The sequence below is a fragment of the Euleptes europaea genome, chromosome 11 (assembly GCF_029931775.1).
Source record: "Euleptes europaea isolate rEulEur1 chromosome 11, rEulEur1.hap1, whole genome shotgun sequence".
NCBI lineage: Eukaryota > Metazoa > Chordata > Lepidosauria > Squamata > Sphaerodactylidae > Euleptes > Euleptes europaea.
Genome location: NC_079322.1, coordinates 69,736,043 through 69,754,798, shown reverse-complemented (window position 1 = coordinate 69,754,798; position 18,756 = coordinate 69,736,043). Strand labels below are relative to the sequence as shown.

General features: G+C 46.6%; 1 protein-coding gene across 1 annotated transcript in view; it reads left to right on the top strand.

The window, feature by feature from the left end:
* Window positions 1-14,502: 14,502 nt before the first annotated feature.
* RBM33 (RNA binding motif protein 33) overlaps window positions 14,503-18,756 on the top strand; it is a 104,513-nt gene continuing 100,259 nt past the window's right edge. Inside the window, exons 1-2 of the mRNA XM_056857126.1 lie at window positions 14,503-15,266; window positions 16,268-16,404. Of these exons, the coding sequence (XP_056713104.1) occupies window positions 14,503-15,266; window positions 16,268-16,404 (901 nt within the window). The remainder of the gene's footprint in view (window positions 15,267-16,267; window positions 16,405-18,756) is intronic.

Below are 18,756 nucleotides of genomic sequence, written 5' to 3'. Positions count from 1 at the left end.
CTTATCTTTCAGATAAAGACCTCCTGGGGTAAGCCTGACAAATCCTTATCTTAAAGATAAAGGACCTCACTATGATGGGCCTTATCGCTTAATTAAATCCTAGTACAATGTATGATGAAGTCAATAATTGGTTATTCAAGATAGCACTTCCAAAATTGTGTCTATATTGGATGAGGCATCTCTATTGGTTCTCTTGTGCTGTAGTGTGGAGTATAAGGGGATGGGTTACCTAGCTTGTTTGTGGGGAGGAACAAAATAATTAAAAACCAGGCGTGAAGCTTAACGTGGATAGGGGCTGATAAATAGGTCCGATGGCCAGGCAAAATAATCGAAAAAGCCCCGGAGGCCACAGGTCTGAATATAGCAGAGGCCCAACAGAGGCAAGTCTCTCCCTCCCTTTGCCACTATAGAATTGGCAGATACAGCACACACAGGTGTTTTTTGGCAAGATGATAGAGAAACACACAACTTCTGAATTCAGTTTAAAAACCAGGGCAACATGAAAAACACACATACACAAAAACAATGTGAAACAAGAACACAAATTCTATTAGAATAGAAATCAGCATACAAATTCTATTTGTAGGAAGTCCTTTGTAGCCTCATTATATCAGTGTATACCTGTGAGGATTAAAGATCACCCACTGGGTGTTGAGCCTCTGTGGGGTATGCAAAAGAAAATATGCCTTCCTTTGTAAGCTAGCTTCACATGTTACACCATCATCACTGTTAATTTACTTTTGTGTGACTCTGGGTACAGCTTCTGTGTATGTGTGACAGGTAGAGAGCTAAGAAACACGCCTCAGAGACAAAGCAGCCACAGAGAACAGGACTCTGAATCCACAGACAGCAGCCCTCATGGGAATTGGGAGCGGGCAAGGAGAAATTAGAGGATTTTAAGGTTGAGAGAACCCTGACCTGGATGGCCCAGGCTAGCCTGATCTCGACAGATCTCAGAAGCTAAACAGGGTCAGCCCTGGTTAGTATTTGGATGGGAGACCGCCAAGGAAGTCCAGGGTTGCTGTGCAGAAGAAGGCACACTGGCAAACCACCTCTGTTTAGTCTCTTGCCATGAAAACCCCAAAAGCGGTTGCCATAAGTCGGCTGCGACTTGATGGCACTTTACACACACACACAAGGTTGAGAGGAGGTTAGGCTTTGAGGGTTAGTTTGACCAAAACATTAATATTGAACTCAAGTTTTATTTTCTTTCTAAATAAACTTTGTCCTTGTTCGCTTTTCTAAAAGGAACCATCTTGTGCCTGTCCATTTAACCTCGGTGAACGTTTCAACCTCAGGCAAGTTTATATTCAGGTCTAGATCCTAACTCCACAAGCCCAGGTTAGATTTTTCTTTTTAATTTTCCACTGGGAACTCCGGTGCAGCAGGGTAGGCAGGAAACTGAAATTGTGGGATGGTTGTGTCCGTCACAGTGTGTTTAATATCACAGATTAAATTTCTTTGCTACACTTCTCCTAGCCACAGCTCAGATATTAAGGCAGCTGTGTGTAAGGCTTCAATACATGGTATTGAAGTAATGATAGAAAGTCTGTACAGAGTTTGGAGGAGAGTCAGGTTAACCTTTGCTGTTAATGTGCAACATTCACACAGCAGCAGTCAAACAGTCAACATTCACACAGCAGCAGTCAAAGCAGTCAAGCAGTCATCCCAAATAGTTCAGGATACATGCAATGGAGCCTTTTGTTATTATTAACAACAGCAACAATCATAGGTACAGTCCCTGGTACAGTCCCTCAGGATTTCTAAAACAAGGCTTCTGTGGGGTAGGGCTATGGCTCATTGGTAAAGTATCTGCTTTGCATGCAGAAGGTCCCAGGTTCAATCCCTGGCATCTCCAGGCAGTAGGTGATATGGAAGACATCTGTCTGAGACCCTGGAGAGCTGCTGCCGCCAGTCTGAGTAGACAACATTGACCGTGATGGACTGATAGTCTGATTCAGTATAAGGCAGCTTCAGGTGTTCAAATGACCCCAGGTTGGCACCTGAACAGCCTGATACTAGGCAACACTGAGCCAAGCTCAATTGTCTCATTATTTTTTCCAGAGCTAATATTTCACTGTCCCCCCATTTTCTATTGGAATAAACCATCAGAGGTTAAGCGTGCAATTCTATACAGATTCTTATTTATTTACTTCATTCATACTCCACCATTCTTCCCTATGGGAATCCAAAGTGGTTTACACCATTCCCTTCTCCATTTTATCTTCACAACAGCCCTGGATTAGGCTGAGACTGTGACTGGCCCAGGGTCACCCAGCAAGCTTCCATGGCAGAGTGGGGATTCAAGCCTGCATCTCCCAGATCTTACGTCTGACAACGTAACCACTACACCACACTGGCATTTATATGGACTTTCTGATGTAGGCATGTAAACAAAGACGAGAGGTGTGACTGCACTGTGATTGGGATAAACTTCATGTGCATGGTTTCTCTTCTGTGTGACTCCTGTGGTGACCAGTAAGGCGTGCCGCTGCTGAAGCTCTTACCATACTTGAAGTAATATTGTTGAAGGCTTTCACGGTCAGAGTTCATTAATTCTTGTAGGTTATCCGGGCTGTGTGACCGTGGTCTTGGTATTTTCTTTCCTGCTCGTTATGCGACCCCCGAGCAGGAAAGAAAATACCAAGACCATGGTCACACAGCCCAGATAACCTACAAGAACCAATGAATACTTGAAGCATTTTGGCCGTTTATGCTCGGTAATTCCAGTGCGTTCCAGGCTGAAGCGCCCCACATATTTTTTTGATTTCTTCATGCTGAACCGTCATTCCAGTCACTGTGAAGCCGGGGCATACCTGCTTCACATTCCTTATGAGCTCCTTTAGCACGGCCTTTTGTATTTGCTCCACCCCGCATCCAAGCATTCACTGAAGGAAGCATGCAGAATTCCAGCCACGACTTAGCTATGCAAACGACTATTGCTAATGGCTATGCAAACGAAGGAGCAAGTGAGGGGGGGGGTGGAATTTGTTTGACTTTCTCCTCTTGCTTCAGAACGTGAATACTCATTTTAAAGGTCGGATTTTAAAAAATCAGCATTGAGCGAGGAGCAGAATCGACCCTGCATAATCAGTTCTCTCCTGTGTGATTGCTTAGATGAGAAGTGAGATTTCTTTTGTCAGTGGAATTCTTTCCACACTTTAGGCATTTGTATGATTTATCCCATGCGTCTCCTTCCACAACAATTTATTTTGTCAGTCCGACTGAAATTCTTTCCAACGCTTGGTGCATTTATATTGGGTCTCCCCTGCTGTGGTAAGGAAGGCTGGTCCTCTGACTGAAATTCTTTCCACACGCCAAGGATTTGTATGGTTTCTCCCATGAGAATCCTTTGATAAATAGTTAGGTATTTGAAGCAACTGAACCTCTTTCCGCTTCTCACTCAAAGATTAAATTTACTCCAAATAGTTACTCCAGTCTCACCCCATTAGAACAAATTGACTTAGCCCAGAGTAACTGCATAGGATTGCACTGTTATTCACCCAAGGCAAAGCAGAACCCGCTGGACAGGATGCAAACAAACACTAGAGGAGGCAGGAAATGGTTGCATGATTACTAGGCAAGTCCCGCAACTGGAATCCCAGGGTTCTCATTCATAACACTTTATTATGATGACTAGACTAGAGCAACTGCCCTAAGAGGAGCGGTTAAAACGCTTAGGGCTGTTTAGCTTGGAAAGAAGGCAGCTGAGGGGAGACACGATAGAGGTCTATAAAATTATGCATGGTTTGGAGAGAGTGGACAGGGAGAAGTTTTTCTCCCTCTCCCATAATACTAGAACGCGGGGTCATCTGCTGAAGCTGGAGGGTGAGAGATTCAAAACAGATAAAAGGAAGTATTTTTCACACAACGCATAGTTAAATTGTGGAACTCCCTGCCCCAGGATGTGGTGATGGCTCCCAACTTGGATGGCTTTAAGAGTGGACAGGTTCATGGAGGAAAGAGGTATTCATGGCTACTAGTAAAAATTGATGCTAGTCATGATGCATACCTATTCTCTCCAGGATCAGAGGAGCATGCCTATTATATTAGGTGCTGTGGAACACAGGCAGGATGGTGCTGCTGTAGTCGTCTTGTTTGTGGGCTTCCTGGAGGCACCTGGTTGGCCACTGTGTGAACAGACTGCTGGACTCGATGGGGCATTGGTCTGATCCAGCAGGGCTTTTCTGATGTTCTTACAGATACTAGTCATGATGCATGCCTGTTCTCTGCAGGATCAGAGGAGCACGCCTATTATCTTAGGTGCTTTGGAACCCAGGCAGGATAATACTGCTGCAGTCATCTTGCTTGGGGGCTTCCTGGAGGCACGTGGTTGGCCACTGTGTGAACAGACTGCTGGACTTGATGGGGCTGGGTCTGATCCAGCAGGGCCTTTTCTTATGTTCTTACGATCAACATTTATAATCATAATTATTATAATAACACAGCTTATTTTTTTTAAAAGAGGGGGCAACTATCTACTGAGGCGATAGGTAGAAAGAACGACGGGGTTTCTATGCTAAATATGTAATCTTGCTAAAGCCCAAAAATACGCAGACCAAAGATTAGTTTTGAGTCGCTTTCCTCTGCTCCGCCGGAAGAGCAGAAATCAACCCAGGCCACCGGAGTTCCTTTTGCGCATGCGCCGCACCACCTTGCTTTTGAGATATCAATCGCCAGGGTTCCCCCTCCACCCCTTTTCCAAAGAGCGCATGCGCGTCAGAGCCCAGACGTTTGTCAATAAGGCGGAGAGAATACGGGTTTTTTTGTTTTTTTGAAGTTGCTTTACGCACGCTCCGACGTCACGTAGCGTCACCACCCGACTCCCTCCGTCCGTCCGTCCCTCCCCTCCGCCCACTTTTGCCCTACTTCCAGCTTTGCGCCTGCGCCTGCGAAGCCGCTTGTTGGGCTACCGCCGCGACGCAGCCAACCAGGAGAGCCCTCGGCTATCCCAGAGTGCACCGCGGCTACAGGAGCGAAATCCCCCCCTCCTCCCCGCTTCTTCCCTCAGCCGCCGGCCGCCATGTTGTGCTAGCTCTGCGCTCGGCGGCGGCCCCAACCGATAACCCCCCCACCATCCCCCCGCCGCCGCTCCAAGCAGGAGGGGGCTCTTCGCCGCGGGCCCTCGCGAGGCCGGCCGCCATGGCCGCCGCTTTGGGAGGAGGCGCCGGTAGGAGACCCGACCGCGCAGGCCGAGGGGGCGCGGCTGAGGGAGAGAGGATGCGGGGCCCTGGTAGCTGGTGGGCCGCGGGAGGGGAGGGGGCTTGCCTGTGGGGGTCGCCAGGCGTGAAAAGGGGGCCGGTTTAAGCTCTAAGGGGGCGTCTGGAAGAGGGAGAGGCTAGTGGCCTCTGGAGGCCGGTTTGTGGGGGGGGGTGGAAATGGGCGGAGGAGGATGCTGGCCTTGAAGGCCGGAGGCGGCGTTCCGGCTTGAGGGGTACCTGTGCAAAAGGGGGAGGCAGGATATGAGGGGTGTTGGGGGGGGTCGCGGGACCTGCGCTCTTCTCGGACACTGGTGTGGGGGGGTTGCTGACAGCGCAGGTTGCATAATGCGGGGGTGGGGAGAGTCCTAGAAGCCTGAGGCCCTTTATGCCTGGGAGCTTTTGCCTTGGATTTGCCAGTCTTTAGAGGAGCGTTTTCCCCATCCAAATCCTCGAAACTCCAAAATAAGCCCCCCAATGCAGCGTTTTGACCATTCAGATGTGGGAAACGTGCATGTAGAGAGCGGCGAAGCCTCCCAGGCATAAATGGGCTGAGTGCACATTTTGAGGGGTTGGAAGGACTACTTACGCGTGTAGCGCTGTGAAGGCAAGTTGTCCAGATGCAGTGTGTTGGAAGGGGCGGAGGGAATACCATATACAATGTTTGCATGGTATCTGAAGAAATGAGCTGTGGCTCACGGAATCTCTTACCCTGCCAGAAATGTTGTTGGTCTTTAAGGTGCTACTGGACACTTGCTCTTTTCTGCTGGAGTATTGTGTGCTGTTCTGGAGGCCTCACTTCAAAAAGGATGTGGACAGAATCGAGCAGGCGCAGAGGAGAGCAACGGGGATGATCAGGGGCCTGGAGACCAAGCCCTACGAGGAAAGGCTGAGGGTGTTGGGAATGTTTAGTCTGGAGAAGAGGAGATTGAAGGGGGGACCTGATTGCTCTCCTTAAGTATTTGAAGGGCTGTCACTTAGAGGAGGGCAGGGAGCTGTTCCTGTTGGTAGCAGAGGATAGGAGTCACAATAATGGGTTTAAATTGCAGAAAGAAAGGTACCAGCTGGATATTAGGAAAAACATTTTACAGTAAGAGTAGTTTGACAGTGGTATCAGCTCCCTAGGGAGGTGGTGAGGTCCCCTTCACTGGCAGTCTTTAAGCAGAGGCTGGACAAGCACTTGTCAGGGATGCTCTAGGCTGATCCTGCATTAAGCAGGGGGTTGGACTAGATGGCCTGTATGGCCCCTTCCAACTCTATGATTCTACTACTAATGTTTATATGGGGTTGGAAGCTGGGTGTCATATGAACATCTAAAAAAACGGGAGTTAAAGAAGAGCCTTGCAGCGGCTTAAAGATGTAGACAATTTTATTCCGCTGTAAAAGTCGTCTCATGAAATGGATTTTAGTTCCTAAAAGCTTTGTTAAGGGGTGATGTAAGGCCAATTATTATTGCAGTTATAGACTAGCACAGTTCTCTCTCCAGAGAAAGGCAAGTATGAAGGAGGAATCTAACATGCTGTCCTATATCTAAAATATTCTGTTGCTTAAAAAAAGAAGCACTGACCACAAAACCAGTTTGTTTATAACATGTGACTGTTGCTTGTTTGCTTCCTAGCAATGTGAGAAGTGTTCAAGTCTCTAACATGGGGCTATGTGAGATCTGGTAGAGAATTTGGTGTTGGTTTATTTACTTGATTTGTGTCCTATTCTTTGCTCTAAGGAGGATACAGGTTAGCTTTCATTATTCTCCTTCATTTTATCCTCACAACAACCCTGTGATACATTAAGCTGTGTTTTTTAATTGACTGGTCTAAGGTCACCCAGCAAGCTTCCATGGCAGAGTGGGGATTCAGTCCTGGGACTCCCAGATCTTAGTCCAACACCAGTGTCTCTTACTGGCTTACTAAAAGTGTGAAATAGGACCTTCTCAGATTGATTAGGAAGAATTTTTTAACAGAGTGGTTCCTCAGTGGAACAGACTTCCTCAGGAGGTGGAAAGCCCTCCTTCCCTGGAGGTTTTTAAGCAGAGGCTAGATGGCCATCTGTCAGCAATGCTGATTCTGTGACCTTAGGCAGATGATGAGAGGGAGGGCATCTTGGTCATCTGGGCATGGAATAGGGGTCACTGGGGGTGTGGGGGGAGGTAGTTGTGAATTTCCTGCATTGTGCAGGGGGTTGGACTAGATGACCCTGGTGGTCCTTTCCAACTCTATGATCCTGTACTTGGTGGTGGTGGAAAGTGCTGACTTATGGTGCCCTGCAGGGTTTTCAAGGCAAGAGACATTCAGAGGTGGTTTGTCTTAGGATTCCAGAAGTTTATTTCTTGACAATTTTCTGTATCTTAAAATTGTTGCTTTAGATGATCTTTCTATAAAAAAAATTAGTGGAAAAGGAGTGCTCAAAGCACCCTTCAGTGACATAGCTCTTCACCACATTTGTCATGTGAACTTCATCATCTTACAGACTGAGTTGATCTGTTTTATAAGCTATGGATAAGAAGCTTTATCTGAGTGTTTAATATTTTTTACCATACTTGTAAGGGTATTCTTAAAGTTTGTCACTTGTCCTGCAAAAAGCTGTAGGCATCAATCAGTTGCAAGAAAGCTCCCAACTCAATTGGTTTATTGCAAGCCTTTTGTAGGCTTATTGACCTAGAATTACATTGATTTCTTGGGTCTGGAATACACTGTGGGTGTTCTGCTCCCACACTTCATTGTTGGCTTGTTTAGCTTTTGCTCACACTCGTTGCTCTCTCTGTCATCTTTTCTCAGTTCAGGGTCTTCATTAAAAAAATAAAATTCCTGGAAGTTTTCTTCATAGCTGCTTATGCTTTCCAGTGCTGCCCTCACTGTGTTGCTTGAAAGTTTGCCTTATAATGGTTTGCAGGACTTTTCTGTGAACCCAATCATTTGATATATAGTATGCAAGCCAGATTTCATTTCAATAATTTCAGTTAACAGTTCTCTGGCTAGCTTCTTGGGTAGTAAGCAAACCTGGTAATTGTAGAGATAAAAGAGCCTGAAAAAAATTTGGAGGGAAAAATGAGTAGAGGTGTGAGGGCCTATAGAAAAAACCAGAAAAAGATGAACCCCTCCCAGAGGCCTTTAAATTTGGGGAAACACTGAAACTCAAGGGATAGTTTCTCATTTAGAATGAGTAAAATGTTTATTAGGGCAGGGTTTTTCACACTCTTAACATGTATAGGATGATAAAGTTTGAGGACTTGTTCAATTTTTCCAGTGGAAAAATTGGGAAATTTTGGGGAGCGTGAAAAACTTTTTTAAAAAAACTTTGGAACGGGTGAAATGTTTTAAAAGACATCCATGTGTAGTGCTTCAGCATTAGATGACACATCCCACATTTTCAAGAATGTTTGTTTAAATGCAAACAATCTTGGCAACCATTAATGTTATGTTTAAGGATAATAAACAGTTCAGTGTTGTCAGTATTACTGAGTTTAACTTGGTATGCTGTGGACTGACTGTTTGAGACTGTATGTCCAAATAATAGCGTTTCTTTTGGTTACTGCAGCCTTTGTTTTGTATCTTCATTTTTTATTTTTTCCTACCTCTCACATGGCAGAAATTAAGATACATATGCTCAGATAGCATAAGCGGTTGCAACTGTTTCCCATGTATTGGGTAGAGTTGCAATTTTTAATAGAAAACTAAATCATTTATATTTGTACATTTTAGAAATGTGCAAAATAGTACAATTTTATGTTAGCTTAGTTACAAATGATGCCTTCTATGTTAAAAACAGTAAAAGAAGTTTAAGTTAGATAAGGAAGTAAATATTGTATATGTTCTTTCGAAATTTCCAGACCCCTCCCCCTGCTTCAAAATTTTGAGACACCTTACCTCTCCAGGTAGTAGACAGAAAAGTCTTAGGTTTGAATGAATGGAAACCTATATGCTGGTGATTGATGCAATATAACCAAGATTCTTCTGTACAATTATACTTGTTTTGTTGACAAAGGAGCTAACCAGTTTTGTATGTGAATTTAAATGAGAAATCCCTTTTGACTCTCAAGGAGTTGATAAATGATAGTAACAAGTTCAAGTTATGCCAAATACTTCTGGCACTCCTTATTTTTGCATCCCCCCCACACTTTTCCTGTCTTCCCTGGTTTGCAGAGTTAAATTGTTTTGACATAAGCATGTCCCCAAAGCCCTCAGCTTAGTTAGGCAAATCACATGGGCTTAATTTTGTTTTGTTTTGTTGACAAGTCTTTTAGGAATAAAATATTTGAAGGATTTCGCTTTTTATTTAATTTAGGAATTCTGAAGTGCTTGACAACTATGCAGTATTTTCCATGTGTACTGTAACTATAGTGAACATAAAAGCTCCAGCTTTAACTTGCTGGTCCTGGTTTATCCTTTACCAGAAGAATGTGTTGATGAAGGTTGAACAATATATTTAAGGTGCACAAAAGCACCATGCATATATCTGGGTTCTTGGGAAAAAGGAACGTGAACAATTTCCCCTGTCTTTCTTCTGTAAACTTGGAAGCTTAAACATAATTTATGTCTTTGGTTCTATAATTAAGTAGCTGAGGCTGCCCTTTGGAAATGATGATTTGTACCTTACCATTGATGAAGGTTGATGGTAACAGTATTGGCCAATTAACTGCTACCACTGCAGACACCCACTTTACTTTCAGTTTCGTTTGTGATGCTCTCCAAATTCCCAGGTGCAAACTTTTGGGGGACTTGGTGGTCTGCAAGGGGAGTAACGAAATTCCCATCCGGTAAACTTCATGTTGCTCTCAGTTTGTTGGATAGAACAATAATTAATAATGCTAGCTGGTATTTATTCACTTATTTATGCCTGTTATGAGATTGAAGTTTATGGACCCAAGAGTAGAGAGATGTATATTTTCCAGAAATGTTGAGTAGGGCATATTGTCTCTCATCGCCCACCCCTTCCGATCTTTGGTCACAGCTAGAAATGACAGTACCTTGAAGGGAGGTATGGGCTGCAGCCCTTTAAGGAGGCGCTGTTTAGCCAGCGGCTTCCTTGTGGGCCCATCAGTTTCCCTGGCCCTTCAAACATCTGAGAAGGCTGTCAGGGGCCCAGAGTTCCACTTGGACACCATGTCTTTTCCTCTTGACCGCCCCACAGTAGCCCCACAGTAAGTGCAAGGGAGAAGGGGTTGCCGCCAGAAAGCTCATGCATCTGAAATGAGCCGTTGACCCCTGCCTGAGACCCTGGAGAGCCGCTGCTGGTCTGAGTAGACAATACTGATTTTGATGGACCGAGGGTCTGATTCAGTATAAGGCAGCTTCATGTGTTCAAAGCTTGTGCTGGCAGCAGCCAGAGTGGTACTAGCTGCAAAATGGAAATTGGATGAAGGTCCGAATATAGAAGAATAAATTGGCAGAATATGCTGTGATGGCAAAACTAACTAATCTAGTAAATAAACAACCCAGAGAAGATTTTTTTTTAATTTGGAGGCTTTGTTATGCTTATGTGAGAACAGCATAAGCTATGAGGAGTTTGATATGGATAATGTTAAAAATGTGTTATTAAATTGTATTTTTGTTCAAACTCAACAGAAACATAGAAATAGAGAACAAATACATTAGAATGCTAGAGATTGAACTGGTCTCTACAAAACACAACAGCACACTGGCTAATCTCTAATAAATGTAATCCACCACTTAGGAAGATGCTTGCTTCTTCTAATGAACTTTTTTATTCTCCTTTGCCCACAGGTGTATGATCCTGTGATTTCAGGATCATTTCCTGTTGCCAATTGTGGATTTTGGACATATGTTGATGTAATTTACCTATTCAGGGCTCTTAGAGCTGGTTTGTTAGTGTCATTGTTATATTGTTATGTTTTCAGTTACCTTGTTTAAGTTTGTTATGATTACATTTATTAGAGATTAGCCAGCGTGCTGTTGTGCTTTGTAGAGGCTTTCACATTACAGCACAGGTCTATTTTGTGAGCAGTGTTGAACGAGAGATTGAACTGGGACATAAGGTATATTCACACCCAGTGTAGATATATAATTTTTAATACAATTGAACAGTAGATACAAGATTTTTGATGCATTATTGTATTCTCCTCTGAGGCTCGGGCATCTTGGAACTGTGGGTTATTGTCCACGCCCTATCTGGGGAGGCAGGACCAAATTAACTTCCTGCTGCCCCCTGTCGGGACACTAACCCGCTGTACCTCCGTCTTTTGTCCTGCCTAGTGGGGAGAGCAGTGAGTTTTTCACAGCTCTGTGAGTTAGGCTTAGGTTTAGAGGCTTTTTTGTGTCCTTTCCCTTATTCCTTTCCTCAACCTTCTTTCCAATTACCTCCCCACCCGACCCGACCTACCCGGTGTCTTTTCCCTCGACCTTCCTGGTGTCTTCCTGAGTGTTGAAGCGAGAGGAGAAGGGGAGAAAAAATGGCGGACGCCATTTTGGACAGAGAAGACGACCTTCTCTCGGAGAACGACTACTCAGTGGGGCTGGTCCAATTCGCCCCGACTAACAACGCACTGCCCAAGGGAGACGAGGGCGTATCCACCCCGGCGACGGAGGTGAGCGGAGAGCCGCAGGAGGTGAGCGGAGTCGCCGCTCAGCCCAAGCAGAAAAAGGCGCGAAAAGCGGCGCCGTCCCTTGCCGGCGCTAAACGCAGGAAGCGCGGCAGCGGGAAGTTCGCCGGCGCGGCGAGAGCCAGCAGGAAGGCCCCGACTGTCTACTCGCGGACCCAGCCCTCCTCAACAGCAACTTCGCCCGCGACTTCAGATCCCGTGGCGACAGACGGTCTCCCGTCGGGAGGTGGTAACGTACCCCCCCCTTTCGGAGCAAACAAAAAGGCAGCCCGCTGTTTCTGTTCCCGCCTTTTCCTTGGGGCCTATAGGGGGCCACTTTATGCCTATGCAGCAGGCTCCAGTCCAGCAACCATTTTTTAACCCCTTTCCCACCTCAGGGGCGGCAGCAGGGAGGTTTTTAACTGCTGATCAAGCTAATTACATGGTTAATATAGCCTTGCAGAGGCAGTGGCAAGCCTTCCAGGCTTTTCAAATGCACCTGCCCCAGTTCTCTAACGGGGTTTCAGGATCCTCTCCTACCTTAGTCCCCCAATCTCAGGGGGAAGAGGGCAGTTCATCCACCTCGGGGGGGCCATCCAGAGGGGAGACATCCGCCTCATGGCCCACTAAGGCCGCTAAAAAGGCACAGTCACAGCCAATTTCTCAATCTGGCTCTGACTCCCCTAGCCTTCAGGATACCATTACCACTGACCAGGAGTCAGAAGGGGAAGAACGCGAGGAGGGGGAGTTCGACTCCGAGGACGAGACCCCCCGTCCCGATGACCAACAGCCCAGGTTGTTCTCGGGAGAGGACTTCCAGGGCCTGTTGGCAAAAGCTATGATCGCTTTGGACCTTAATGAGGAGCAACAGTCCTCAGAGGAACCCAAATCAAAATTCAAAGAGGGAGTTAGGGAGTGCTTCCCTAGAAGGAGAACTCAAAGCAACCTAGTTCCTTTCCCAGAGTTTTTTATTAGGGCCATCACGGACGAGTGGGATAACCCCTCCTCTAATAAACAGGTCCCGGCCTACGTCAAAAAACATTATACTCTGGCTCCTCACGCCATGCAGATGTTGAAGGTTCATGTAGTCGATGCTCCAGTGGTTGACCTTCAGACCCCTGGGTTGATTCCTGAGGATGGGGTGGGATCCATCCGCGACCAGTTGGACAGGAAGACTGATCATTTGGCAAGAAAGGCTCACGAGGCTTCGGCCCTAGCCATCCAGGCTAGCGCCACTACTTCCATTTTTGCAAGGGCTTCTTATTTATGGGTCAAAAAACTCCTACAATTGGTTCCGCCTGACAACCGCAGGGTTGTTGGGGGCTTGGAGAGAGTGCTTAGCGCCATCACTCTTATGGCAGATGCCTCTCTGGACACAATGTCCTTCACGGCTAGGGCCATGGCTTCTACCACATCCATTAGAAGGGCCCTGTGGCTAAGGGCCTGGCCGGCCGATTTCAGATCTAAAACCATTCTCCTGTCCTACCCCATTAAAGGGGGCCGGCTTTTTGGAGAAAAAATGGACGGGATTTTGATTGAAACTAGGGATAAGAAACACGTCCTCCCTAGGCAACTTCGGAAGGAGAATAGATCCTCTTCTTACCCGTCCTTTCGTTCTTCCAAGGTCCCTCCCAGATACCGGGCAGATTACAGAAAGGGCTCCTGGAACCAGAGTAACTCATGGAACCAGAGTAGATCCTTTCGGAAAGGGGGGAAGTTCCAGAGACAAGGCCAGACTAGACCTGACAAAGGGGATAAGTTCCCCAAAAACAGCAATTCACAATGACGCCTCACTGCTGGCAGTGGGGGGGGAGACTTCAGGCTTTCAGTCACATTTGGGCCAGATCCAACCCGGATTCGTGGGTATCCCAAATAATTTCTCAGGGATATCTCCTGGAGTTTTCTTCCCTGCCCCGGGATCGTTTCCTTTCTTCCCCCTTACCCCTAAAGAAAGAGAAGAGGGCCAGAACCGCCACAGCAATTCAGCACCTATTGCACATAGGAGCCGTGGAGAAGGTCCCCAACCAGGAGAGGGGGTTGGGGATCTACTCCATCTTCTTCATGGTTCCGAAGAAAAATGGAGACTGGAGGGCTATCCTCAATTTAAAGTATGTAAACAGGAGAATGAGGCGCAAACATTTCCGGATGGAAACGTTAAAATCCATCATAGAGTCCCTCCAGCCTCAGACTTTCATGACAGCGGTGGATTTGACGGAGGCCTACCTCCATGTCCTTATCCATCCAGCCCACAGGAGGTTCCTTCGGTTCACCCATGGCATCAATCATTATCAATTCAGGGCCCTCCCCTTTGGGTTAGCCTCTGCCCCCCGGGTTTTCACAAAGACCCTGGTGACTGTTATGGCCACCCTCAGACAGGAGTCTATCCAGGTACATCCGTACCTGGACGACATCCTGATCTGTGCACAATCCAGGGAACAATCCCGGACCCATACCAACAGAGTAGTCCAGGTTCTTCAAGACCATGGATATTTAGTGAACTTCGAGAAAAGTTCCCTCACCCCCGCACAATCTCTGGTACACCTGGGAGTGTGGATAGACTCTCGGAAAAATACTGTTACCCTGTCCTGAGAGAGAGTGGAAAAAATTGTCAGTCGGGCTGCTTCGGCCGCCAGTTCCAAATCAGCCAGGCTAATGTCCCTAGCGAAACTTTTAGGGCACATGATTTCGTGCATAGCAGTGGTGCCTTGGGCCAGATTCCACTCCAGACAATTACAGTGGCTCCTTCGTCCATATCAAGGGGACATTGGGATGAAGAGGGACAGGAGCATTCCTTTACCACTCAGGGTCCGCAAGAGCCTGCGGTGGTGGGCATCCAGGGAGAATTTAACCAAACCTACACAGTACCTGCACGAGGATCCTCTCCAGCTCTTTACGGACGCCAGTCTGGAAGGGTGGGGAGCCACCCTCAACGGGCAGATGGCCCAGGGACGCTGGTCTGCTCAGGAGTCGAATCTTCACATCAATGTCCTGGAGCTAAGAGCTGTGAGACTGGCTCTTCTATTCTTCTCAGCGGACATTTGCAACCACCACGTCCCAGTCAGGATGGACAATACGACTACCAAGGCCCACCTGAACAAACAGGAGGGCACAAGGTCATCGACGTTACATCGGGAAGCAGTCAAACTGTTCCGCTGGGCCCAGTTCAAGGTTCTATCAATACGAGCGGAACACATAAAGGGCGCTCTCAACGTGGAGGCCGACTGGCTGAGCAGGCAGCAAGTAAACGAAGGAGAGTGGTCCTTGGACCAGGACTCCTTTCGTCTCATCACTCAAAAATTTGGTCTTCCAGAGGTCGATTTGTTCACCTCGTCAGACAATTCCAAACTTCCAAGATTCTTCTCGAGATTCTTCCATCCAGACGCAGAGAGAATCGATGCTCTTCTCAGTCCTTGGCCAAGGACTCTGTTGTACGCTTTCCCACCTCTGCCAATCATTCCGAAGGTCCTTCGCAAGATCCAGATGGAAAAGGCCAATGTACTCCTGGTGGCCCCGTTTTGGCCTCGCCGTCCATGGTTCGTCACTCTACAAAGACTAGCAGTTCAAGAACCATGGAGAATTCCAACTCAGTGGGGGACTCTACGCCAAGGTCCTCTAGTCCATCCAGACCCCCACTGGTTCTGCTTGACCGTCTGGCACTTGAGAGGTTGAGCCTGGTCAAACTGGGTTACCCCACAGAGGTCGTGAACACCATTCTTGAGGCGCGCAGACCTGCAACCCGTCGCATTTATTCCGCATCATGGAAAGCGTTTGTCAGATGGGCACGTAGAAAGAAGTTTGACCCTCTTCAACCAGGAGTTAACAACATCCTGGGTTTCTTACAGGAGGGAGTGAGACTAAACCTGGCAGTTTCTACTCTTCGCAGACAGGTTGCGGCCATAGCAACAGTGGTTCCAATGGTGGATGGAGCGGCGTTATCCAAGCATCGGCATATCGTCTCCTTTCTAAAGGGAGTTTCCCAGACTCGACCTCCTACTGTTCACCGGTTCCCTACCTGGAATCTTAACATCGTTCTTAAGGCCCTAACGAAGGAACCCTTCGAGCCCCTTCGGACAGCTCCTCTTAGGATTCTTAGGATGAAAGTTCTATTTCTCGTAGCCATCACATCGGCTCGTCGAGTGTCAGAATTGCGAGCCCTGTCTATTCGTCAGGGACTATGCATCTTTCATAGGGATAAGGTGGTATTAAGACCAGACCCCACCTTTATCCCCAAGGTTAATTCTCCTTTTCATCGCGGTCAGGATATTTCCTTACCATCATTCTGTCCTAAACCACCTTGCCCAAAGGAACGATCTTGGCACTCTCTCGACCTACGTAGAGCCTTGCGCATCTTCATTGAGAGAACATCAGACCTGAGAAAGACAGACTATTTGTTTATTAACATATCCAACCCTAACAAGGGTTTCAGAATGTCAGCGGCATCCATCAGTTATGCCTTAAAGTCAACAATAGCTGAGGCATACAAAGCAGCGGGGGCTCCTCTTCCACCGGGAATTACGGCTCATTCGCTTCGCAGCGCCTCTACAACGGCGGCGTTTGACAAACATTCTCCTGTTGATGAAATTTGCCGCGCAGCCACGTGGTCAAGCGTGTCAACATTTGTCAAGCACTACAAGATCAGTACATGGTCATCTGCACAGGCGGCCTTTGGCCGTAGGGTCTTACAGCATGTAGTGGATGAGAACGCATGACCCACCCTGATGGGAGCTCTTATAGGTCCAAGATGCCCGAGCCTCAGAGGAGAATGGAGCCTTGACTACTTACCGTGAGGGCTCCTTCTCTTCTGAGGCGGAGGGCATCTTGCCCACCCGGGCGAAGAGTCAGGACAACGTGCTATCGACCATACCTTCAGAAGACAGCCATTTTCAGACCTAATTCCGGTCCCATTGCCTGTCTGTTTGTAATGTTATAGGAATGTTTTTCCTTCATGTGTTCATTGGTTAAGGTTACGTTTTTGTTCCGTTATACCTCGTTTTGTTCCTGTCTAAGAGCTAGGCAAGCCTGTGACTGAGGTACAGCGGGTTAGTGTCCCGACAGGGGGCAGCAGGAAGTTAATTTGGTCCTGCCTCCCCAGATAGGGCGTGGACAATAACCCACAGTTCCAAGATGCCCTCCGCCTCAGAAGAGAAGGAGCCCTCACGGTAAGTAGTCAAGGCTCCAATCCCCCATCCCCCACCCCTTTTTTATGTTCACGCCTTTTATTCTTAAAATAAAAACTTTTAAAACAATAAAAAAGAAAGAAAGCTTGTGCTGGAATAACGTTCGTTACTCGTTAAGGTTCCACTGGACATCCCATTCATTTTGCCTCCTAGATTGATACTCACTACCTTATTAGCTATGGAAGACACCCATAGCCCAACACCTGTACCCAGAGTTCTGACAGTGTATGCTGGAGATAAGGTCCCCCTTCCTCCAACCCAAGTGCTGTGGCCACTGGGGAGCAGCTGGGCATCCTTGATGATTCCTGGATCCAGCAGAATCGAGAATTCTCTCCACAAAGAACATTTTGCATTTCTGTTTAATAATTATTTGTGTTAAATTATGATGCCCATGAGCTTCTTTACCACTGAAAAGCAGGGGGGAAAGCAAAATAAATGACCATCCACCAGTTGTTCCATCAAGACCATTAGCAGAGGGGGATTTGAACCTGGATCTTCCAGGTCCTAGTCTGACAACATGCTGCTCCCAATATAAAACTGGAGTTATTTCATGCCTGTAGTACATTGAACTAACATAACAAGGTACTTCTTTTAGGCAAGCAAGAATTCTGTTTTGTTTGCACAAGGTGAACAGTATGAAAAGTTCCCAAATCCCATCTTTGGCAAATTGCTGCCAGATTTCAGCAACTTTTACAGTAACCTCTAGCAAATGCATTGTGATATAAAAAAGACAGAATTATAGAGTTGGAAGGAACTGCCAGGGTTATCTAGTCCAACCCCCCTGCACAATGCAGGAAATTCCGAACTACCTCCCCCCCTCAGCCCCAGTGACCCCTGCTCTATGCCCAGAAGATGGCCAAGATGCCCTCCCTCTCATCATCTGCTTAAGGTCATAGAATCAGCATTGCTGACAGATGGCCATCTAGCCTCTGCTTAAAAACCTCCAGGGAAGGAGGGCTTTCCACCTCCCGAGGAAGCCTGTTCCACTGAGGAACCGCTCAAGCTAAACACTATTTAACAAACAGCAAGTGTATTCTGCTCCTCCAACACTTTAACATATGTCTACCCACAAAGAACCATTTGAAAGTTTATACTTAAAATACACTTCTGTTAATTGGTGAGGTTTACAAATGCACCATCTCTTTAGCTTGGGACTGTTATAGATTTTTTGCCATGCAGGCTGCTCAGAAGTGTAAATTTACAGTCCATGCAATTCCTAGATGGAAAAAAGGTACTGAGGATAAACTGAAGATCTCATATGCAGGGTTTTAATAAGTCGACCCTCCCTCAGCCATACAATGAAGTCGTGGTGTGAGAACTGTTGCTCCTGTGTCCCATTCTCATACTATTTTATTGGGTCTGGCACCTTGTTTCTGCCTTGGGAAACAAAGACTTTGGGGTTGCTATTGCTGTAAATCATGCAGTAATGAAGCATATGAGGATTTCTGCAACTCTCAAGCAGAGGGGGCAGGAAAGCCCTTGAACTCCAGCTTCTTCCTTGCAGGGGGCTGAGAACAGGCTTTCTTCTTTTCAACTCCTGCTTATGTGTGGAATGCCTTTCACAGGAGGAAGGAAGAGAAGAGTTATAGAAAAATATGAATGGGTAGAATTTGAGTAGGAAGTGCGTGTTCTGTCACTTAGGATGCTATCAAGCTTTGGTATTAATAAAGAGCAGGCTTAATTTGGGATGTGTTTAATGTTGCACATGTTCTGTGTCAAAAGTAACAGCTTGCTTAGGAAAAGGACTGGAAAAATTAAATAGAAGCTAGGTATATTCACAGAACCATGATGACTTGAGCATGCCTTAGATTTTTTTAATTGTTAGTTTTAAGAACACCGAAACATC